This window comes from Acipenser ruthenus, chromosome 19 (assembly GCF_902713425.1).
Source record: "Acipenser ruthenus chromosome 19, fAciRut3.2 maternal haplotype, whole genome shotgun sequence".
In the NCBI taxonomy this organism is placed as follows: domain Eukaryota; kingdom Metazoa; phylum Chordata; class Actinopteri; order Acipenseriformes; family Acipenseridae; genus Acipenser; species Acipenser ruthenus.
The window spans coordinates 407,522-432,679 of NC_081207.1; the positions used below are offsets into that span (position 1 = coordinate 407,522).

Genomic DNA, 25,158 nt, shown 5'->3' on the forward strand with positions numbered 1-25,158 from the left:
ATGTCTAAAAACACAGATCCTTTTATCAATTTTTATTTCTATTCAATTTAGATTTCGTTATTTAATTTCTGCTAAGTAGCATAAATAAAATAACCATTATTTGCATGCGTTATTTGTGCACTAACATTAACAGTGATTTAGATTGTTAATATAATAAATAAAGCTGAGTATTCATCATTATTACCACAATCTTATTTCTTTTGTTAAATTAGGTCACATCATAAATAAGGCCTCTTAAATGTATTATTATTTTTTTAAAATATTAATAACGAGCCTACTTTAAAAAAAAAAAAAAAAAAAAAAAAAAATGATGATGATTTGTTATCTGGATAAATGTAATCCAGCAGTGACATTTTCTGAAAAAAATCACAAAATATAGGATTACAAAATCCAGATCACTTTGATCCAGATTTTGAAAAAGCGGCCCTTGGAGTCAGGAGTTTGGACAATCAGGCCCCTGGGAAATCTGCTCTGAAACAATAACCATCCACAGCGCCCTCTGTGAGGGACTGATGCAGGCTCTCACAACCCTACACCATCCACAGCACTCTCTGTGAGGGACTGACGCAGGCTCTCACTGCCCGGGACTGATGCAGGCTCTCACTGCCCTACACCATCCACAGCGCTCTCTGTGAGGGACTGATGCAGGCTCTCACTGCCCTACACCATCCACAGCGCTCTCTGTGAGGGACTGACGCAGGCTCTCACTGCCCTACACCATCCACAGCGCTCTCTGTGAGGGACTGACGCAGGCTCTCACTGCCCTACACCATCCACAGCACTCCCTGTGAGAGACTGATGCAGGCTCTCACTGCCCTACACCATCCACAGCGCTCTCTGTGAGGGACTGACGCAGGCTCTCACTGCCCTACACCATCCACAGCGCTCTCTGTGAGGGACTGACGCAGGCTCTCACTGCCCTACACCATCCACAGCGCTCTGTGAGGGACTGACGCAGGCTCTCATCGCCCTACAGCATCCACAGCGCTCTGAAGAGCGACTGACGCAGGCTCTCATCGCCCTACAGCATCCACAGCACTCTCTGTGAGAGACTGATGCAGGCTCTCACTGCCCTACACCATCCACAGCACTCTGAAGAGCGACTGACGCAGGATCTAATTGATCGGCACAGAGAAAAGCGCATTAGCAGTTCAATACTGACACACTTGAGACATGCAAAAAAGAAAGAAAGAAAGAAAGGCCATCCTCGATATCTTTAGAAGGCGTCTCTGTGCTTCACCACAGCGGCTGCTCTTGAAGCTTCAATACATCAAGCACTGTGCATTACCCAGCTTGTGTAATGGGCTTCTGTTTTCACAGGACCCTGTGCTGCACAGTACTTCAGCTTCCTAGTATTGCACTCGTTTGAACTGCACTACACTACAATGCAAGTATTCTTGCCATGTCAATTTCAGTTGGGCCGCAAACAACGACCAATGATTCTTATTACTGGCATTCAGTGATACTGACAAACATTACTCCCTTTATCCCATCAGGGGTGCATAGCTGGAATTTTTTGACATCTGCCAACCTACAGCACTGAACCCTCCCCCATTTACAAGATGGTACAGCTTGACAATAACTGCCAAAGCTTGGACACAAAAAACTACTGGATGACAGCTTGTTGGGACTGGTGAAGAACATCAGTGTTCCTATATACAGAGTGATTAGAAAGCAAGTTTACCACATCAATTGATGTGCTTACTTTCTAATCACCCTGCATATAGAGAGATATATAGAGATATATACACACAGACAACGGAAGAGATCTAGGGCTGGATTCTCTAAGATATCAACTCCAAATCGTCATAAGCGCAATTTGTTATCTTGAAGAAAAGAAAAAAACACCACTACAATTCTAAATGTGCTCGTAAAAGGTTCTCAAGTTAAAAGTCTTCGCTGTTTATATCTTGGAATCATTGCCACTTTGTGTTTGTGTGGGTGTTACAAAACCACCCCTCTGCTGCCTGGGACCCAGCCTGTCACACCCACCCCTCTGCTGCCTGGGACCCAGCCTGTCACACCCACCCCTCTGCTGCCTGGGACCCAGCCTGTCACACCCACCCCTCTGCTGCCTGGGACCCAGCCTGTCACACCCACCCCTCTGCTGCCTGGGACCCAGCCTGTCACACCCACCCCTCTGCTGCCTGGGACCCAGCCTGTCACACCCACCCCTCTGCTGCCTGGGACCCAGCCTGTCACACCCACCCCTCTGCTGCCTGGGACCCAGCCTGTCACAACCACCCCTCTGCTGCCTGGGACCCAGCCTGTCACACCCACCCCTCTGCTGCCTGGGACCCAGCCTGTCACACCCAGCCCTCTGCTGCCTGGGACCCAGCCTGTCACACCCAGCCCTCTGCTGCCTGGGACCCAGCCTGTCACACCCACCCCTCTGCTGCCTGGGACCCAGCCTGTCACACCCAGCCCTCTGCTGCCTGGGACCCAGCCTGTCACACCCACCCCTCTGCTGCCTGGGACCCAGCCTGTCACACCCACCCCTCTGCTGCCTGGGACCCAGCCTGTCACACCCACCCCTCTGCTGCCTGGGACCCAGCCTGTCACACCCACCCCTCTGCTGCCTGGGACCCAGCCTGTCACACCCACCCCTCTGCTGCCTGGGACCCAGCCTGTCACACCCACCCCTCTGCTGCCTGGGACCCAGCCTGTCACACCCAGCCCTCTGCTGCCTGGGACCCAGCCTGTCACACCCACCCCTCTGCTGCCTGGGACCCAGCCTGTGCATCAGTCAGCCAGCCCGCCATCTATCTCTGAGAGCCGTCCACTCTTCCGCTGCTCTTTCTGCTTCTCACAGTATTTTTAGAACTACTTTCAATTCATTTTTTTTTTCTCCCATATTCAGTTCAGGTGAATCAATCTTGTTATGCAAGCAGGACAAGCTGAAGGACTGTATCCCACGGCCGAAGGTCAACGGCGCCAAGCAGCACAACACCCGAGTGTGCAAACAGCCTGCCTCCAGGGCCGAGTACCCAGAACAGAGTATCCGTTACACACTCTCTCCAAAATCCAGTGATCGAAACACAACTACCGACGCATAGACATTTAAGCCACTCCGAGCTTCACTGCGAGCAATAATGACTCTCCGGAGCTTAATGCAGAGGTCAGGAAGCTCAAGTGAGACTAATTAAGCTTGTAGTAAAACCTGTTTAAAAGCAATAACCTTGCCATTTACATCCCATTATTCCCTCACAGCGATGCCCACTCCACTTGGGTTTAGATTACTACTAATTTGTAAGAAAGTGCTACAGCACAGCAGCCCTGTCTTGCTGGTACAGTCATGTTTATGGCTCTGTCTCTTTGAGTACATTCATTCTACTGTTAGAAACAACACCAGGTATTAATGCACCAGCTGCTGCCGTCACCAGCGTGGAGTCGCAAGCTGTTAAGAGAAAAGAAAATCAAGGGTTCGCTGAAAGAAATATATAAAAAGTGCCACTTCAGACAGGGTGTTTGTTTCAGGAGGAAATTCAAATCACTTGTACTGTATACGCTGCAAACCACAGAAATAAATACAGAAACAAACAAATATAACCACAATGCTCTTTCTTTTGTAGAGATGGGGAAAAATAGATTAGTTATCTTTCCAAACCCACTACTGCAGAAATGAAGTCACTTCCTACACACACACTCATTAGCAATTTACAGAAGACAGCCGTGTACATCCTTCCCGAATATCAAGTACAGAATTGTAATACATTTTTTATGAGCCAGGCGAGTGATGAATGGTAGCTGGCCCTGCTTGCAGAGAGCGAGGAACGGCAGAGGTAGCAAGAAAAGATCTGGCAGAACGAATGAGGAGTTTCAGGGTTACGCACCTGAGCGGAGCTGCATTTACTGTAAAGAGAAGGAGGGCAAGCCTGAGCAGAAAGACCAGCAGAGTTAAAAACTCAACAACCTGCAAAGAAAACTTCAGCCAGCTCTGCACATTTTGTTTTAGCTTCACAATTGTTTGCCTCTGAAATGTAATATTGTTTTCGTGAGCTTTACTTGAGACACACATAACAGTCGCTGTCACAAAGACTGTTGCAACAAGCAAGATTTCAGGGCGGATCACGAAGGTATTTATTAGAAATTCATTCCCCGCACAGCCGTTAATAAAAAACACTTTCTATAATATATAAACTGACATCTCATGGTGCAGAAGTTCAAGGGCCCGATTTCCTCCAGGTTTCGTTTCTCACAATCCGGAGGAGTGTTAAATTCTTACTGAATAAAATGTTGATCACTGCGTTGCTCTTCTTTTAATTAAAGGCGATTTATACAGTGAGTTTGTTTTTTTTTACTGAATTGACTCTTATGGTATGTAAAGGATCTGGCTCTTTTCACTGGGAAAGATCTGTCTATCTCCACCCAGAGTCGGTCTACACAAGTGACAGCGTCAGCTACTACAGGTGTTACTGACACAGACCAAATGAGCAAAATAAAATCACTGTAATGCTTTACGCAAAGAAGCCTTTTGAATACAGTTTCTTATCCCAGGCACAATGAATGGGTGTCCAGCCTGTTTCAGTGTAAACTGCTCGGGGTACAGTACTACTGCAGCAGCGCTGGGAAGGAAAGGCAGCGGCGAGGTTACTTACACAAGTGGAGACGATGGCAGGGGGGGCCAGGTCATGTGATCCAGGGGATTCGCTGGGAAGGAAATGCAGCGGCGAGGTTACTTACACAAGTGGAGACGATGGCAGGGGGGGCCAGGTCATGTGATCCAGGGGATTCGCTGGGAAGGAAATGCAGCGGCGAGGTTACTTACACAAGTGGAGATGATGGCAGGGGGGGCCAGGTCATGTGATCCAGGGGATTTAGCGAGGCACCCCAGGCCAATGACACTAAACCCTCTTGCTGGGGGCTGCGAGTTCCGTGAAATGAATCAGACAAAATGCTGTTTTTAGAAACAGGATGGGATAAGAAGCCTATTTAAAGAATAGACTTTACTGTGCCCTTCAATATGACCTGCTATTGCTAAAGAACATGCAACAGACCATAACTCACAGCAACAGCAAGCATGTGAGAATAGTGCAGCAACTTGCTGTAACCTCAAGCCCAACACACTGTGCACCTGCATGGAAGGAGAGCTACTGGGTAGTGTGCTGGTTTCTTGAGTTTAACCCAGTTCTTAGGATTGCGCGGAACAGCAAGGCCTTGCTGGGCACAGACCTTTGGCCGAGACTCCTGTGCTTCCTGGACTATCGGAAGCACTAGTGGATAGGGGCTTGATTAGCTATTCCAGGCGCAGATTGACAGAGGTTAAGTAGGATAGCGGTTTGGATAACGCACTTACAGTGGCTCATCACATGAAGACGAGCAGGCTAGTTAACTTCGTTTTCAGGGTTTCAGTTAATGTTGTAGCACTTTGGGATTTTGCAATCTCATAACCACATTTAAAAAACAGCAAACAAACGCACACACACGCAGACGCACACACACACAGACACACACACCACAAGAGTGGGTATATCTAGCGTGGGATATATTTTTGTTATCTCACATGAGTGGATAACATGCTCATCAGGACTAGTTTTGAATGGGTCTTTGTTAACATTTCACTCCAGTGCTGTGCTGCTGAACTTCAGGACGGAGCTGCGTGTTTCATAACAACTTGACAAAATGTCATTTGAAATTTCTACTGTTGTTTTGATTTGGACTCCAATTCCCTTGAGAACGAGTTTAGTCAAGAAATGCCAGGTCCCTGAATTAATTGATTTAATATTTTTTTAAAAATGATACACATTGCACTGCTATTTATTTTAAATATATACTTGTGGTATAAACAGAATACTGAAGGATCGTTCGTGGTATCCGGTTTTTATTCCCTTCAGGAGTATGTCCTTACATAAAGCACTCACCCTGTCAGGGCTGGTGATTCACTGGGACATCCTCCTGCAGTGAATAAAAACTGGACACCACGAACGATCCTTCAGTATCCTCTATATACTTATTCAATTAGGATTCAATAGCTAGAAGATGAAGAATTACCCCCGAAGAATAAACTATTTTAAGCATTTTTTAGGATGTGGACAATGTAAACAGTTTCTCAGCTCAAGCTCATCTCTATTATTTAGTACCAGATACAGACAGGAGAAAAATAAACACAGGACTAGTGCAAACCTGAGATAAAAACATTAACCAGCTTCAATGGCCTTTACTGCTAAACTAACAGGATGTGAAGGTTTTAAATAAGCTGCCTGCCTGCCAGCAAGCCAGCTGGTAATTACAGCACACAGTAATCTGGTTTAGGCGTGCAGACCAGCTTAGTGATTCAAGCCGTCTTTGTGACATCCACACCTCCTCACAGCCTCGGGCTGAGCTCCGTGTCTACAGGACTTGACAAACGCAGTGACAGGATTTTTCTGGCTCAAAAGTACCCGTCGGGTTCTGCTGACGGACGATGAAGTTCCCAGGTTTGTCTGGCCTGCAGTTCTGCAGCGATCCTTGGGATGATGTCGTCACACACAAGGCAGCGACCTTTGACCCTTCTCATCCTGGACACACCTGTGGGGTGGCAGTGGCTGCTAAATGTTCATCTACGATTAGGATCTTTTATTAAAGCACCTCCCCTCCAACTTCCAGGGCAAAAAACATCTTTGGAAAATATCACAGCCAACCCACTACCGGAGCCAGTTCTCTCAACAATAAAAATAAATAAATCAACCACACTACTGATCTAGAGTTTAATCTGAATTATAATAAACATCAAGAAGCACTGGTGTTACACAGTCATCAATCTGATTTGTGTGCATGGTGCACCCTGCTCATGAGGACAGAGGACGTGCCATGTGACTTGACAGTCATGTCATGCAGGATCAGGTGACCCTCCCAGGACAACACTGGGGCGACATGGTTCCTCTGCTCCCTGGCAGCACTGAGGGACCTGGAGAAGAGACTGAGGGAAAAAATGAATACAATCAGATACAATTTACAGAGAAAGGACTCCTGCCAGACTCAGACAGGCACTCACAGCAGCTGAATGCAAGCACGCCGTTTCTTGTGTTCAACAATGGCGTTATCTCGCGCTCTGAAGGTAACACTGCATTAGCCATTGTACTGCTGCAGCACCTCCATGGAAACCGTAGTGCAGAAATACAAAGGAACTTTTTGCATTCATTTTAGACAGCAACACTTTCAAATGTAGCCATCTGTTCTACAGCCTCATTAAGGAGAAGATAGATAGTGGGGGAGGGATGTTGAATACAACATGTTATGCAAGTGTCAGGAATTGCAATACAAAACTAGAAAACAGAACAGCTACATCTCTGATCTTCCTTCGTTTGCTTCCAGTCCCTGCCAGCCTATAACATACTGAACCATTGTATAAACAGGGAATATCCCATACAGTCGAAAGGATATGCCATTCATCCCATGCGTCTGTGCTGCACTATCAGTCTTGGCAATCTACAATGTACGGTGCGATTAGATTTCTGCAGAGTTCAATCCAAACTTTTTCAAATGCAAATTAAATACATATATAATTATATGAAGACTGTAAACTGCAGCTGTTTCAACACCCTGCAGGTGACTGGCCAGTCTTGCTACAGGGTCGCGATTAACCTGCCTTCTCCTGAAAGAGTTCTGCCATCGTTGCTGCAGCCGACACGAGAAGGACAGGACTGCTGTGCAGCCACTGGAGAAGGACAGGACTGCTGTGCAGCCACTGGAGAAGGACAGGACTGCTGTGCAGCCCCTGGAGAAGGACAGGACTGCTGTGCAGCCCCTGGAGAAGGACAGGACTGCTGTGCAGCCCCTGGAGAAGGCTACGGGCGCAGCTGTGTAAAATACTGCATCAATATCGCGTGATAAAGAGTTCCACTCCACATGGGAGACGCAGGCCGATGAAGTGGCTGCCTGGAGACTGCGTAGACTGTGTCCAGACTCTACTCAAAGCCATCCAGATGATTTCACTTCCACACCTCCTCTGTGAGACGGAGCGCCATAAATCCATCATCTGTAATTGCTGGTAATTCCCAGAGATCCCGTTGAGCTCAATGAAGCCGCAATGTCTTGTCCTTACCGGACTGCTCTGATGTCATGAACAACGCAGATTGTAAACGACTGTTCTGACGGGAGACTAATTTACACCAAACGGGGCCTCGATCCTAAAGAACAAACAAAAACGTGTTTTTTCAGGAACTCCCCCAAAGCCCACTGGACTCTTATTGATGCACGAGACTCTGAATAATACAATTCGTATTGACAGTATTCAACCCAGACATCATTTATGGGAATGCAAACAGTGATAATCAATCATTCATAGTTATTTATTTTGCAACATAAAGCGTAGAACTATATCAGATCACACACTGAGGTATTCAATTACGAAAATCATTCAATGTATAGCTCTCTTTCAAGTCATATTCAATTATCATTTTCTCGAAACGTGCCCCGTGTAATAATGTAACACTGACGTGTGTGGCGATGTATGTTGTTGGCATTACATCCCACTCCCTTGTGTAAAGTGCTTCCGACACAAAGTCAGTAACACCATACGACACTGTGTACACTAGGGCAGATTGGGACCGTTCAGGCTTTTCAACTCCCACTGCAATGCATTCCCATGCCTGCTGTATCCCGGCACTCAAGTCAGTTCAGCAACACTACGTACAGGAGCAGCCAGAGTACAACGCTCCTTCCCTCCAGCACTCCCATTACTGCAGATGCACTGATTCGTCCCCTAAGATTTATTACAGCAAAACATGATGTGTACGACCACTGTGCCCCTGTTGAGCAATGTATACTATTTAGAGAAAGCTATACATCCCTGTGCTTTACCCTGCATCTCTGAGTCACTGTTCATTCAGGGGGCTTAATATTTTACTGTCTACTAGCACTGTATTCATTAAACAGGCACTGAATGGGGCTTCTGAGGATTGCATGTGTGTCAGAGACTGCTGTGGCAACGAAATAACACACACATCCCAAAACAATCCTATTTTGTGTGCACTTTGCTGGCTATTTGATGCATGCTCCTGACTGCTTTCACACCTCATAAGGTCAAGCCATTAATTATTACATATGACCACCTGGAGGTGTTGCAATACAAATCTTGGACGCGGAACCTCCCAATGCATCGCTGAACTCCTTGGCATTCCTGCCTCGGAATGGGTTCCATCTCCCTCATCTACTGGTCCTCTAATAAGCACACCGGTTATTCCCATCCACGGGGAGTTAAGTTCTGGGATAGGCAGAGTGCCAACTGAATGATAATTTGTGAAGTAAAAGAGCCTGCTCCAGCACAGGAGCCTCCTAATGTTTCATCCAAATTTTCATACAGTGCCTGCCGATGAAGAAAAGTATATTTAATTTGACTGCGGTGCTCGCAAACTAATATCCCATCTCTCTCTCTCTCTCACACACACACACACACACACAGAACCCTGCTCTACAGCGCCACAATTTATACGTCGCCTCGGCAATAAAACAAAATCTTAAATTTAATCAGGTGACATATTACAGCAGGAGCGAACTGATAAATTATTCAAAAACAACTTCGATAGCGTGAGGCCAAGGAAAATGAGGCCAAGGAAAATGAGGCTGGCGCAGGAGCGTTGGAAAGGGAATGTCGTTCTGAAGAGCTTGTTTCATCGGCGGTTTGCATTCACATCTTGAAATATGCACGCCTCGAAAGCTGCAGCTTTTTAATTTTTTTTAGTTATGTTAATCCAAATCCAAAAATCATTATCCCATTTTCAGGAGCGTTAAAGCCTTGGAATGTGGGAAGAAAATGCACCTGGACTGTGTGCAATGGGGAGAGAGGGGATCCTCCTGGAACTATTCACTGGCTGCTAGAGGTGAGATTTCCTGGGGTAATTAGAGGGGATAGTTACTCCAGCCCCAATGGGCACTGAGTTGAGCAACGGACAATGCACACTAACAGCTACCCCACTCCCTGTCTCACTATCCCAGCAGCACAGGGCATTGACTTGGCTCTTCTTAATGGAAAAGATACCCCGGGGTGTCTAAGCTGTGGTTCTTGAAGTGGAGGGGGCTGTAGACAACACTGGCACTACTCTGCATGTCCCAGCATCTCCCAGACAGCAGCACTGGCGCATTCAAATTGTCACAGAATTTGGAAAAGGTGATTCTTCTCCAGAACCGCTGGGAGGGATCTGTTTTAATGGAACTGTTCTGTGTTAGCCAGTGCTTTGTGGTACAGCAACAGCATTCTTTTTTTTTTCTAAAACACAATGCTGCAACATCGACAGAAAGTAATAAAGTGTTATTGCACTTTAAGGCAAGGAAGCCCTGCCAGGTCTCTTACTCCCACTGAAGGTATCTGTTAATCAAAAGAACGAGAGGTAGCCAGAATAAGAAGCAGCCCAGCACAGTGGGGTAGGGTGGTGCAGTCGCACAGCTGGCACTAGGATCCTTTGCGTGCACTCAGAAAACCAGTCTGAGGACGAGCTGGGCATGGATGCTGAACCCCTCAGCACCCGGGGAAGGGGGTCTCCACAGGACAGCTCACAGTGTGACTGCTCTGATCTCCAGAATTACACATACACGCCGCACCACAGTCCTGCACAAGCAGTCTGGGGCAGTTTCTCTCTTCGGGGGTTACCAGGTGCCAGAGTATTAATCTATTCCTATAGCCTGCCAGGGTCCTCACTCGGGGATCCCTGTGGATATTATGATGCTGTCCTCCCCAAGACTAGGACGGCTCATACACCAAGCACTGGTCATGGTGACATCCTCACAGCTCATACTGTGACATTAATGAGTCCCATAGACTACCCTTGCAAATCTGATGCTTCATCTCATTCATCAATAGTTATTAAATACAAACCTCATTCCCAGAGCCTGAAACTCACTCTAGCCCCACTGCACCCAGTCTTGTTTTTCAGAACCACCTTTAATTATAATAGGATTACATTATTTAAATGATCAGGAGTCAGAAGTGTGATGCAAAACAAAATGTTCCTCCCTCATAGCTGCCTGAGCAACTCCTGTTAGTAAAGCTACAAACTCCGGTGTGACTTATTCCTGCTGCGAGAACTTACTTATTACTAATTGAACAAAGTCCTGGCCCCTGGTCATGTCAATAATACACCTAAACAGAGAACTGAAACCCAGGCCTGGGTGCAGGGCTAGTGTGAGCTTCAAGCCCTGCTTTTACTTGTAGCTGCAAACTGCATCACACCCCCCTCCCATCTCGGACCATCTCGGACGACCCCCCCCCCCCCCACACACCCACACCCCCACGGACCCCGGCTCCCTTACCCGTGGCTGCCAGTTCTCGTACTGCTTCTGCAGATTGGCTCCTATCGACTCCAGCGCCTTCTGTGGGCTCATAGACAGCGGGTCTGAAAGAACACAACACAATCAGCAGGGGTAGAACCCTGGGAGGGAAAGCCTTCCCCCCCCAAGGAGGGAGGGATGAGACAGTGAGCTAGTGAAGCAGAGAATGGGGGACTGCCTGGAGGATTTTGACATAAAGTTATTCTGTTCAGCTCTCCTGGTCTCCCAGCCTCCATCTAGGGCAGAGCAAGGTGACACCATGCCCCAGTCCTCATCAGATATGATAGATAGAAGTAGAGGGGGGTGAGAAAGGAAGGGGTAAAAGTTGCTGCATTAAGGTCTTGTTGGATTGTGACGTTTCTGTCGCCTGCCTCGGCTCACATTCATCACACACTGCAGGACCAGCTCTGCAGCAGAGTGAGCAGATGAGTAACTGGTGTAATTAGGGCAGCTGAGCAGGAGGGTTATATTGAGTATCCTGCCTCCCTGTTAATGGATAATTAATGGGGTTTTAATGAGTTCATTGGAGAAGCCACTCTAAGTCCTCTCTGAGACACTCTCAAGTCCACTGCGCTGCTCCACAGACCAGCACACAGCCGACGACTCTTTCAATACTGTCTACCGGACCCTCAATTAGGTTGATTGGACAGACCATGGTGGTGTGTGTGTCTGCTTGAGAGGGTTAGCCATGCAACAGGCTGATCCAGCACTATAGACCTTACCTACCCAATCCACATTGTGTGATTGTGTTTAGTAGTGTGCGTGTGTGCATGCTTGTTGGTTTGCTCCTATCGTTGAAGCACTCCAAGTGTACACAGCTTTCCAACCCAATCTGTGCTTTTTCTAAGCGAGTGTAAGTGTGTTTAGTATCACGCGTGTGTATGTCTTTAGTAGCGTGTTAGTTTGAACGCACCGATCCAGCACTCCAGCCGTGCACAGGGGGAGGTCTTCACCACGTCAGGGGGGTCGACACCCACATTTAGGCACAGGACCAGCGCCACACTCACCGTCTTCATCTGAGAGGGGAGAGAGAGAGAAAAGATTCATGCACACAAACATTTCATGAACTCAGGCTGTCTGATCCCCACCTCCCACCTTTAAGTTATGAATTCCTGGTGCTTCTAACAGGTGCTGGACTGGTAGCTGTGGAGACAGGGGTGTATTTACCCAGGGACAGTTCTAAGCTTTGGCAATAAGAGAGCTGCTCCACACTGCCCTCTCAGCATGTCTTGGGAGATCAATGTGATGCACGTCTGCTTGTTTAACAATACCGCGTGCCGTTGTGGAACGTCTAAATATTGCCTCAATTTAAATACTCAATTACACAATGCAAGACACTATGGTGAATCACAGTGACTTTAAAAATACATGTAATCGTGTAATGGGGAGAACAGTATCACGGATCCCAGCGCAGCACGTGGGGTGCGCTGACCGCCCCCAGGTCAGTTACACACGTCAGCAAGGCTGCAACGCCAATCGACTGTCTGACACAAGCTCCTCTACTTCGACCGCGCTGGCTGCAGGCCAGGTTCATTCTCACAGTAACTATTCTGTGCAACAGTGAAAGTGTTCTCCTGCTTAAACACAGCAGCTACAGTTTGATCTGCAGCAGATAAGGTTTCACTGAATAAACACGTGTTGATGCAGGGTCCAGATTTCAGAACGCTTGCTTTTTTTTTTTCCCACTAAGTCAAACATTTATTCTGCTTCTGTCAAAATTAAGGGAGTACAGTGATTGCCTAAACTGAATTAAATTACTTCTGCGTACCTTTGGCACGGGTGAATCACTATACAACTACAGGACCATTAATGGAGTCTTATACAGCATCAACCCCAGCAGCAGAGCCCGGAGTGTGGGGTTAGTGGCCTCCTTCACTGCACTGAAGGCCAGTGTTCGTCTGGTGTGCACAGTATCATTGGTACAGCACATGCAATACAATGCTAGTGCATTGCGTATTGGATACCAGACACAGTAAATGATGTGCAATCGCTTACATTAAGCCTGTTTGCCCTTGATCTCAATCCCTGGCCCATAATTACTACCAGTCTCTGCTACCAGTCTCTGATCCCGGCTCAATAGTAATAGTAATCTGGCAAGCCAGCAGAGTCTGAAAACTGGTATTGTGAAGCCGCTGGTTAATCTGATCCTTGCTGGACAGTTCTGCTCGATATCTGGAAGAGTTCATTCAGGATGGCTTTTTTCCAGTCCCTGTCTCAGCGTGGAATCTGCTGAGCAAGAGGGGAGGGAGGGGGCCAACAAGCTAAACCTGGAACCGGAGCACGCGGAGCAAGCGTCAGCTCACCTGGGGGTCAGAGAACACACACTTTTGACCTCCAAGACTTCCTCTCTCGGGGGCACAGCTCTTGCCTGTTCAGCAGCTCAGTCCTGGAGCAACCTTCACCGCTGCCTCGGGATCGCAGGCACAGTGACTTTGTTTAAAGGGCCGATGTGGCGCTTCTTTCATCAGGGACGTCTGTTTTGAGCTCAGTTTTTTTTAGCACACATCGAGTACAGCTGTACACCCACTGGATACTCGACATACATACTGGAGGCTTGAGGCTTACAGATCCAGAGAACCAATAACAGTAATTCTATCAGGTGTTGTTCTGCAGGAATCTGCATTTTGGTTCTCCCACACACAACCTTTTTACATCAATATGACAAAATAATCCTCAGTAATTTCATTACAGGCTTTACAGGGGACAGGTGTCACCATATCTAAAAACCAACACGCTTTCGTATGAAGATGTGGTGGCACTCTAGACTACAGTACAGCACTCTGGTTACAGCTCAATGCTCGTACCATCCCAGCTCTGTGGATGAATAGAGAGGCCCGCGTTGCCAAGACAACAGAAATAAATCACAGATTTTAGTAAATAATAAATAATCACAAAGTCCTGGACAGCCATTGCTCTTCTGCAGGGGAGTATTCCTTTCAGTTAGTGAGGAAGTCTCTCTCTCTCTCATAGCACTACCTATATACAGGACCACACAGCACAGCCAATCAATACTCTTCAATTGTTTTATCTTGCAACTAGGTATCCCCTGCACCCCTCCACTCAGCACAGACCTCCAGGGGAAGGCAGAGGCACAGCACAGCCTCTCTGACATTGCAAACCCCCAGAGAGAACATTTATATTAAGCCACATGTAAATTTCAACGACCCAGAGGGGAAGTCAACAGCTTAGCCTTAGCGCAGCCCCAGCCCCCCCCCCCGGGGTGCAGTAAATTAAGTCAACTTTTAAAACGTGCAGAATAAAATAAAACAGTAACCAGCCTTTGCACCAAAGGGAAGTGCAAGCACGCACAGACATTGTAATCTTGGGCCATGTTGATGTAACTGGTTCAAAGGCCTTGTACACGCAACACAACTAGAGAGCATTGTGTATTGGATACCAGGTACCGCACATGGTGTCCAGTCACTTACATTAAGCCCGTTTGCCCTTGATCTCAACCCCTGGCACAACTGGAATGGGACATAATTACCACTAGCTCAATAGCAGCAATATGGCAAGCCAGCTCAGTCTCATTCATCTGACTCCTGCTTCAGTGTTGCTCAATACCTGGAGTTCATTCAAGTTTTTTTACTTCCTTATTCTGAGACTTCCACAACACAAACACAAGTTAAAGAGATAAATACAGAAATACATTTAAAAAAAAAAGACCTCCTTAAAATCCCCACCACTAGAAACAAGTTTCCAAAGCCTGCTCGTTAACAGGTTAAATAAAGGTTATACAACACGAAAGCAATTGCACTGCATTAACATGAGGGGTCAATGAGAGAGCAACGTAATCAGTGTATTGGTCACAGCACTCCTGAACAGATCACAGGTGTCAACAGGAAACAGTGCTTGAATACTGAGCGAGGCAGGGTGCAGTTTCAGTTTTAGAAACTCTGTAGGGTGATGCCGGGAAGAGCCTTGGCCCAAGCAGACACAATTGGATTGACAGACGACGTTAACAAAAGCAGCAGGATTTAAGAGGGAAGTGAACAGCGACCTCATTAGAAGAGGCAGCAGGGAGCAGAGGAGAGCACTCATCCGTTTGTCAGCAGCACGCTGCTACAGGGAAGCCCTGTGACTGCTGAGCTGTGAGGAGGGAAGCTGTGCTCACTGCTGGAGCGTGCTGATGTCTGCAAAGCACAGTGTACTGTACACAGAGAGAGAGACAAACACACAGACACTGTCTTCGGACAGGAATAGCAATTCTGCTGATGCTACAGGTCACACTGGACCCCAAAGCTGTGTCCCCCAGCAGAAACACTCAAACTGCTTCACTTCCCTTTTTGTTTTCTTTAAGCGAATCGCACTCCTACTTCAGGGAGAGTGTAAAATGATGTTCATACTGTAGCACCAATGATGGCTGTTTCTGCAGGCCTTGTGGTTGCAATGACTTTGCATGCACTAGAACAGAGATGGGAGCTCCATGGGGAAGATAGGCGTAGTCCTTCCCACAATTAGGTTATGTTACTAGCTCAAGTTGCTCAAACTGCCCACAGGTCCCTCCAGGGCAGCAATGAAATCCTGTATCCCCCTTAGAGCGTGGGCTGCTGCACAGGGAGATCTGTGCTCGATTTAGCTCTGGAGCCTCTGCTTGTGGCACGCAATGGCAGAGTGGGGAGCACAGAGTCACAGCTCTCCGAGGAACACTCCTTCAACCACTCACAGCAGAGCACAGAACAGCTCTGAGCAGGGCCAATTAAACTGCAAATCCAGCTTTTCTTCAGCATCATTAGCAGTCATTAAGAAGAGAGCAGCGTCTAGCTCCTATTGGGTTTTTATTTGGGATTTTATCCCTGGCGCTTCTTGTTTTTCTCTATTTTTATTTTATTCAGGCCAGACAAAATTCTGAGATTCCCTCTTAGCTGTGTGAGTGTGAGCGTGTGTGCGTGTGTGTGTGTGAGTGCGTGTGCATGTATGTGTGTGAGCGCATGTGCGTGTGTGAGTGTGTGTGAGCGTGTGTGCGTGTGCGTGTGTGTGCGCAAAAGCCAACAGAGTGAAGAACCAAAATTCAAAACGGGCGAGTGTTTCACTTCCACCTTTCCCCTAGGGAGGGGCCGTTGCTATTTCTCACCTTCTGGTTCAGGTTGACCAGTGCTGTATGCTGTAGACCCCTTGTTTTAAAGCAGGGCTCTCCAAACAATGATTGGCTTAATTAGTCCAGATGAACAGGTGTTCCAGATCTTTAGCCACTGATGATATAAAGACACCTATAAAACCTGCAGGACAGGGCTCTCCAGAACCAGGGTTGAAGAGCCCTGCTTTAAAGTATGCAGTTGCTCAGTAGTGCCCACTTCGTGAACATTGTTTAGCTTTGTAAGTAGCGGGTTCAAAGGAGCTGACTGGAGCAAGGGCCTGGAAAGAGTCGCAAGTGAGAAACACGGGGATGGCATTGCAGCTACCCTGGTGCAAGAGAAGTGCCCAATAAATCCAGGAATAAAAGAAGCGGCGCTGACCCTGGCACAGCAGACTCTTTACTAAGCGGGCAGCTCAGGCTGTTCATCTGATTGTTAACATTCACCTGAAAGAAGTCGAAACAAAATTACATTTTAGATAAAGGTCTTCAAGCTTTATGGATTCCCAATAATCCCATCAATCCAGCCTGCTTCCTTTCCATGTGCAGCTCAATAGGACACTGTCTCTGTCTCTCTCTGTCTGTCTCTGTCTCTGTCTCTCAGCACCAGCCTGGAGCTCTGACACCTACCTGAACCCATGGACTCTCACACTTGCTCTCCAGTTGTTAATGCTTTGTAAATTCTGGTGGTCAATGTTCCGTACACTTTTTTGCCTTTGTGGTGTGTCTTTAATCAACACCACTCAGTAGCAGGTTAGCCCAGAAAACTGTAGGCTGTTTTTCTTTTTTTTTTTTTTTTGTTAATTGATATGTGAATGGTGCAAAAAAAAAAAGATTAGCTTTTTCTTCAAATGGGAGAGCTGGCAGATCAATTAGGAGTGATTATTCCATTTGTTTAGTATTGTATAAATCAAGGGCTATTACAACACTGGAACAAATCGATCCTACACTGGCATTCAGCCCCTTGATTCCTTCTCTCTCTCTCTCTCATCCTGCTCCTCGCTGAGATATTTAATAACCAGTCACTGCTAGAAGGCCCAGCTCGCTCACAACAAATCACTTTGTGTTGAAGGCCTTTAAAAGAATCCATTAAAAAGTATTGTTTCTTTATTAAAAACTTTCCTTGGAGGCACTGCTAGTGGTAAAGTTAGCAGGATCATTTTAGCAATGCCAGCTACTGTATATCACAAGGATGTAACACTTACCATAGATATGAACAGTATATAATCTGCTGTGCTGCAATATAATATACTGTCAGACATAAAACATGTGGACAGCCCTCTGAAACAGTGTGGAGGAGATCCTGCGGGAGGCAGCAGACCTGAGCAGCGTGCAGTACTGGTAGCTGGAATTATAGCTATGAAACTATCAACTATCACCCAATGGCCCCACATCAACTCCAACAAAAACTAAAGCATGACCCAAGGGGTGTGTCACACCAGATCAAACGGTTGATAAACATGAAATAGAAATCTGAAACGTATCATTGATTTATATTCAACACTATATTGTGAAAAGTGTTGAATTTAAATCAAGGGAAGTAATGTTTAAAACTTTACAAGACCTCATCTAGAATATTGTGTTCAGTTCTGGTCACTTCGTTACAAAAAGGATATTGCTGCTCTAGAAAGAGTGCAAATAAGAGTGACCAGAATTATCCCGGGTTTAAAAGGCATGTCATATGCAGACAGGATAAAAGAATTGAATCTGTTCAGTCTTGAACAAAGAAGACTACGCGGTGATCTGATTCAAGCATTCAAAATTCTAAAAGGTATTGACAATGTCGACCCAGGGGACTTTTTCGACCTGAAAAAAGAAACAAGGACCAGGGGTCACAAACGGAGATTAGATAAAGGGGCATTCAGAACAGAAAATAGGAGGCACTTTTTTACACAGAGAATTGTGAGGGTCTGGAACCAACTCCCCAGTAATGTTGTTGAAGCTGACACCCTGGGATCCTTCAAGAAGCTGCTTGATGAGATTCTGGGATCAATAAGCTACTAACAACCAAACGAGCAAGATGGGCCGAATGGCCTCCTCTCGGTTGTAAATGTTCTTATGTTCTTAAAACAACGTTGCAGTGGATAAGAGCAGTAGCAGGTACGGCACTGGCTTCATTATCAAACCTCCCGAGCATCGGCAGCCATCCCAGAGCATGCACTGGCATAAATACACAGATATATATTTCTGACATGAAGTATGAAGTGGTTTAAAGTTGAAGGGACGGATGCAGATAGAAGTCTGTGAGGCAGTGTGACCGAGCTGTTGTTGCAGTGACGTCACGGACCAGGAAGTACCAGCAAACACAGGCAATGGATGGCGATGGTGAAGCTGAACGCAACGGCGCTCAGCGTTTTATTAAATAATAAAACAAAACAAAAAATTTAAACAAAACAAAAGGGCACGTTGGCCAAACAACTAAACAAACAAATAAATAAGCATGCTGGCTTTAGCACCAGCACGATACTTAGCAGTTGTTTTTAAATGCAGTTTTTCTCTCTCTCTCCTTCCTCGCTCTCTCTCTCTCTCTCTCTCTCTCTCTCCTCGCTCTCCGCTCCCCGTACTCTCCACTGTACACTCTCTCCGCAGCATGGACAGCTGCAGGTTCTTATACTCTGGCCGAGGAGTTAACTAGCTGTTAATTATCTTATTACCCCTCGGCCACAGTCTGCACGCGTTTAGTAAGGATGCGTGACTGTCAGCTAGTTAAATAATCAGTAGCTGATCAGCCACGCATCCTCACAGAGTTTTTAAAAAATACAAAAACAATAACAAAAGACACAGCGCTTTTATCCGCGCCGCAAACAATAATACAAGAACAGTGCACAAATATATAGGGGCGGGACACTCCGCCACAGGCAGAGAGAGAGAGAGAGAGAGAGAGAGAGAGAGAGAGAGAGAGAGAGAGAGAGAGAGAGAGAGAGAGAGAGACCTATTAAAGCCTTCAGAATTAAACAGAGCTTTTCACATAATTTTGCAATACAGACAACGAAGCAGACCTTTACTTTTCCAGCCTTTCTGTGCCTTCACCAAGCAATGCCTCTGTCAGCACTGTAGATGAATAGCATATCATGAGAGATTGGGTTTGTCAGACTACCTGTGATGCCTCCAATGCTACTGTGGTCGATGGTGTAACATCCTCATCAATGGCCATCAGTAGTCTAATAGAATAGCAATGAAGGTTAAATGGTGACTCAGGATGCTTTTATCACCATCCCTGGCTTTTATCACCCGTTGATTTTTATAAAGGATTGATGTCTATAGAGGACGGCACACATACAGACACATGGCACACAACTGCACTGGCAGTGAGGACTGCATTGAAGTCAGCACAGCATCCTGAATGATTCATGATTATCAATGATCATATCAGACAAATATCGTGCATCTAGTATTCAGAGTTTATAAATCAGAGAGCGGCCACCACAGGAAGATGAAATTGTTCTGTCACCTGGAGGGTAATTGATGCTGATGCACGAGGCTGGTCCACTGCTTAGGGTGTTGATGCAATTAGAAGGCAAGCCTGTGTATCAATTCATGTCAATGATCCCACTTTGAGAGACGTGAAGAAAGGGTTGTCTTTGTCTTTTCTGCACACAAACATGGATTGTGATTCATTAACAGAGATCACTGGAGTAACCATTGCAGCACTGCACGCTACACACACACACACACTCAAACAGAGTACAGCACACATTACAGCAACCGGTTTGCAACTGCATTAAAAGAAAGAAAAAGAAAGAAATAACGAAGGAAGAGACATGAACTGTCTGCACTACAATTATTAAGAATTGCACTGACGCTCGTGTCCGGACAATCGCAGGGAATGTACAAAACACAAGGCTTTTAGCAGCTAGGGATCTTATTTCAATCTAACGCCTTATTTTTGCAATCTGTAACAGAAAAGCACTCTACAGTGCACTCTTCCATGACAGCGTCTTCATTAAACTGACAGTAAATCAGAAAGCAGCGCTGCACAGAAGGTGTGAGCGAGCTGCCAAGCAGATCATGCTGGGAGGAAGAATGAGAAAAATCAGACAGACATACATCATTGCCAACAGGAAATAAAAAGAAACATAAAATAATTCATTCATTCAAACAGTTTGGAGTCTGTTCTCTGAATCAGACTGCACTGTATACTGACCAGGGTCCCTCGCATGGGTGAATCAGACTGCACTGTATACTGACCAGGGTCCCTCGCATGGGTGAATCAGACTGCACTGTACACTGACCAGGGTCCCTCGCATGGGTGAATCAGACTGCACTGTATACTGACCAGGGTCCCTCGCATGGGTGAATCAGACTGCACTGTATACTGACCAGGGTCCCTCGCATGGGTGAATCAGACTGCACTGTATACTGACCAGGGTCCCTCGCATGGGTCAATCAGACTGCACTGTACACTGACCAGGGTCCCTCGCATGGGTGAATCAGACTGCACTGTATACTGACCAGGGTCCCTCGCATGAGTGAATCGGACTGCACTGTACACTGACCAGGGTCCCTCGCACGGGTGACGATTCTTAGCACACAGCCCTGACCCCAGACACAAAGGGTTATCCTGTCTACCTGGATGAGAGTCTGCAGTGTAGGATATTAAGGGCAGGTGATAAGGATTCAAACCTCGCCAGGTACCCAGGAACGTGTTTGCAGGCGTCTCATCCTGCTGTGGGGGGCAGTGTGCCAGGCGCTCTGCTCAGTGTAGGAGCACACCGCTGGTATCCTGCGCTGGCACACACAACGAGAGACGCGCAAGCACCCCATACATCAGACTCTGAGATGGCGCTAAAACTGCAATTGCAACACACGGACGGACAGAGGCCTCCCACAACACCACTGTAGTTCAGGATATGCACCTATTATTTTTAACTCATTTGAATCCCTGTTGCATTGCGTCCACTCATTTTGTAATTATTAATCATTAAAAGTTTTGAAAATGTTCATTATACCGGAGGTACAGTCATAGCGGTCAGACGTTCATGGCTATTTCTAGAAGATTTTCAGCTATTTTCATCATGAGAAGTTACTGGAATCAGTTGCAGTTTCCAATCCACCCCCCATCCATTTATATGAAATTCCCTGCTGGTAGAAATCTTCCCTACATCCCTGGACAAACAAACTCAGCCAATGCGTCAGCTAGAGGGTTAAGCGGGGCTGTCTCAACACTAGTTTGCTATACAAGGTGTCATTACAGTAATGGGTACAGAGATGATGGTCCACAGATAACACTGAAGCTGCTCAAACACAGATCACAGTTTTCTGTGTGTACTTCTGGAGCTCAGTATTAAACAGCCTTTAATAAGTGATGAAAGTATTCCTGGCTAATCATGAAAATACCGGCAATAACAGCAATAATAAAAAAAAAAAAGTTTCTGGCTAAGGCTTGAAGCGCTTCGTATGTTTTGAATAATTTAGTATTTATTCATGACTGCATGGCTGAGTTTTGCTTTTAGTAGTTACTTGTAGCAGTGTCTGGAGCCCTGGAATGGAGCTGACCTATTAAAACGCCTGTGGCTGATCAATCGAGGTGCGCGGTCATCACAATGGATTTGTGTTTTCTTCCTGCACAGCTCTCTCTCCTCCCACACGTTTGCACATAGTAAACATTATTACTCAACAAGGCACCTTGAATGTGTGTGTGTGAGCATACATGTCCCTCTCTCTCAAACACACAAAGGGAAGCAGTACAGTCAAGTGTGGGCACAGCCCCAACTCCTGTGTATAAAATCAACACCAGTTTAGAACTAACTACACCGACGCACAGCGTAGCGATTTGGGAACAAAGCAGAGCATAAAAAGGTCTGTTTGATTGGCATGAAGCTTTTAAGAAATAAACGGCTGCAATTCAATCTGTAACTTCAAAAACATGCAATCAAAACCTAGAACTTCACGTGTCTGTAGTGCTTGCACAGCTGGATTGCATCAGAGCATTTCACATCGCTGGATTATACTCAGAGGGTGGTGGATGCAATCCAGGGTGTACAGTAGTGAGTACGACTGCTAACGCTTTTTCTTTGTATAGCAATGTCGGTATCGGGTTCGGTTTGGGTTCATCTTTTGTCGGCATTGTTCAGTTTTGGAATTTAATTAAAATGACAGTTTCGGAAAATCATACCATTGCATCCCTAAAAACGTTTTCTTTAGAAGTTCACTTTAGCATGCTGGGATCCAGTTACTGAGCACTAACTGCCAACAGTAAGTTATCAAGATAGTTTAGGAGCAGTTCTGTAGACCCGACTGAAGCACAAAAACAAGCTGCACCCCTGTGAGTGAGCAGACAGAACCCGACTTTGACCTTCCCTGGGCAGGAAAATCATTCATTTAATACAGTCACATCTTGCACTGATCCCTGTGCAGCATCGCAACACAGCCTGACAACACGCGTTGATTATCTCAGATACTGTACTGGATTGAAGTTAGGACACCCACACGGATGATTACAAAGGGAAAGATGCTGTAACTCTGAACAGGGCATGCTTTACAAAGCACCGTGTCCTGCAGCACCCAAACTGGGGTCCACAAATAGCCTTCATAGTAAATGGGCAGTCCTATTCCATACAGTAACAGGTATGAATGATCTGTGTAGGTCGAGTCCAATTGAACACAAAACACACGCACGTTTCCTGATTTAAGGCTTGGCAGTAACTTATATAGAGAAAACTTTGGGACTACATATTTGATAGTTAAATACTTTAACACCTTATCAAACAAAAACACAAGATCACACAGATACAGTCTAATTAACAAATTGATCAATCAGGTGCTTCGTCCCTGTGATTTCAGCACCAATCTAATCCGGGGATGCACCCGGTAATAATGCCTTCTACTATTAGATTCCCAAACTGGGGAGCGGGGGAGCGGGGGCCCTGGGGGGCCACAGGATGGTTTCAGGGGGGCCGCTGCACATACAAAATATGTTCTCCTAAATGACGCTGAACATAATGAAAGCAGCAGCACATCTACTGGTGCAAACAAACCACCTTTAGAGAGATCCCAATCTACATGAACAGCCTCTCTCACTAGAGAGATCCCAATCTACATGAACAGCCTCTCTCACTAGAGAGATCCCAATCTACATGAACAGCCTCTCTCACTAGAGAGATCCCAATCTACATGAACAGCCTCTCTCACTAGAGAGATCCCAATCTACATGAACAGCCTCTCTCACTAGAGAGATCCCAATCTACATGAACAGCCTCTCTCACTAAAGAGATCCCAATCTACATGAACAGCCTCTCTCACTAAAGAGATCCCAATCTACATGAACAGCCTCTCTCACTAAAGAGATCCCAATCTACATGAACAGCCTCTCTCACTAAAGAGATCCCAATCTACATGAGCCAACACAGTTTGGGAACCCCTGTATTAGAAAGTGTGTCGGTGTGTTTTGGCGATTGGTCATAATAAAACGTGTGGGTGTGTCACTGTGGAGCGAGCGGCACCTAGACACACACACACCACTCCCAGCATAATAAATGATGTCTCACCCGGTCCTTCATTCTCCAGCTCTGTGCCAGTGCCTTGGATCCCTCGATCTTCTCACTGTGCCGCTTCTTCATGAAGGTTAGAGGCAGGTTCCAGTCTGTCATGTCCGACTCTTCCTCCTCCCCTCCGCCAACACCCAAAGCCGGGGAGTGCAGGAGATCCGAATCCATCCTCATTGGAGGTGTTTGAGTTCGAAAATTTCAAATACAGAAAATACTATTTTATATCGATACAGATATATTATATATATATATAAATCTACGTGTATTTTACATCCATCCACAGAAATACATGTTGTTTTTTGCACATTGATATAGCAAGTAATATAACCGATGCAACTGACTCGTTTAGCGTGACGGCTATATTAGATAAGTTAGTCAGAAACAAGGAGTAAAGTTTGTATTTGCTGTCTTTGTTTTTGTATGCAAAGTCTCACCGCTTAAATTTCACACCACAAGTCTTTTTTTTCTGTCTAGGCAAAAACGGGATGAGAAATGTCACCTGAGCGGGTTACACTGCATTAAACACCCTCAAAAACTTTTCAAGCGCAAAACTTTTTTGTTCAGTCCGTATGGCTGGGATTCGCTGATCTTGTGTCAGCAGCCATGCACTCACGGACACAACCTCCGAAAAGAGTGGTGCTCAAGAAGGAAAAAGGGGACGCACTTAGTTTAAACAGCAATGTTCACCCCGTGTCGGTTTTAAAGTTAACCCGGCTTAACAGACGAGCACGTCCAATCACACAACCCAGACCCTGGCGCACCGAGAAGGCACAGTGGTATCTGGGCCTAGCAGCAGCAGCCCCCGAGTTTGGCAGCAGCGTCCTGGCTGTATATCTCCGCAGTGCTCGCGTTGTCAGCTCCCAGCCTCCTCGACTGTTTTCCGGAGCGAACTCCCGTCTCTCTCCCTTCTTCGTCCCCTACTCGCTCGCTAGGGGCTGCGGGAGAGGCCCATTTTTGCACACATACGCTCTCGCTGACACAGGTCTGCCAGGGCCGGGGATCGTGAGCCGGTCTCTGGGGCTCCTGTGGGCGGTGGTCGCTGTTTTACTCGGCTCTGGATTGCTGACTCAGGCAAAATTAGCTTCTCTTTTTTTGGGAGAGTCAGTTTCTCAGCACTGGTGCAAGGGCGCCGCCATATTGGGATTTACCCACAGTACGCCGCGCGGGGAAGGGCGGGGCTGAGAGAGTAGTGCGAGGGGCGGGGTTTGTGGTGAGTGGGAGGAGTTCTGACGATCATACGTCACAGTACTTGTCTGTACAGACAGTAATTAACAGTTGACTGGGTTACAATGAAATGTGTTTTTATGCTACGTGAATATTTAATTTAAACCCGTACTGTTGAATCTGTACCAA

The 25,158-nt window shown here is 46.4% G+C and overlaps 1 protein-coding gene across 5 annotated transcripts in view; it reads right to left on the reverse strand.

The window, feature by feature from the left end:
• LOC117424605 (regulatory-associated protein of mTOR) overlaps positions 1-24,972 on the reverse strand; it is an 84,725-nt gene extending 59,753 nt beyond the window's left edge. For 4 of the 5 annotated variants that reach the window (XM_058992227.1, XM_034041122.3, XM_058992226.1 and 1 more), the window contains exons 1-3: positions 23,806-24,971; positions 12,158-12,260; positions 11,227-11,309 (exon numbers count right to left, since the gene is read on the reverse strand). In XM_058992227.1, the coding sequence (XP_058848210.1) occupies positions 11,227-11,309; positions 12,158-12,260; positions 23,806-23,979 (360 nt within the window). In that variant the 5' untranslated portion in view covers positions 23,980-24,971. Of the gene's footprint in view, positions 1-11,226; positions 11,310-12,157; positions 12,261-23,805 lie in introns of all 5 variants that reach the window. The other variant, XM_058992228.1, reaches the window with a different exon arrangement.
• Positions 24,973-25,158: the final 186 nt, after the last annotated feature.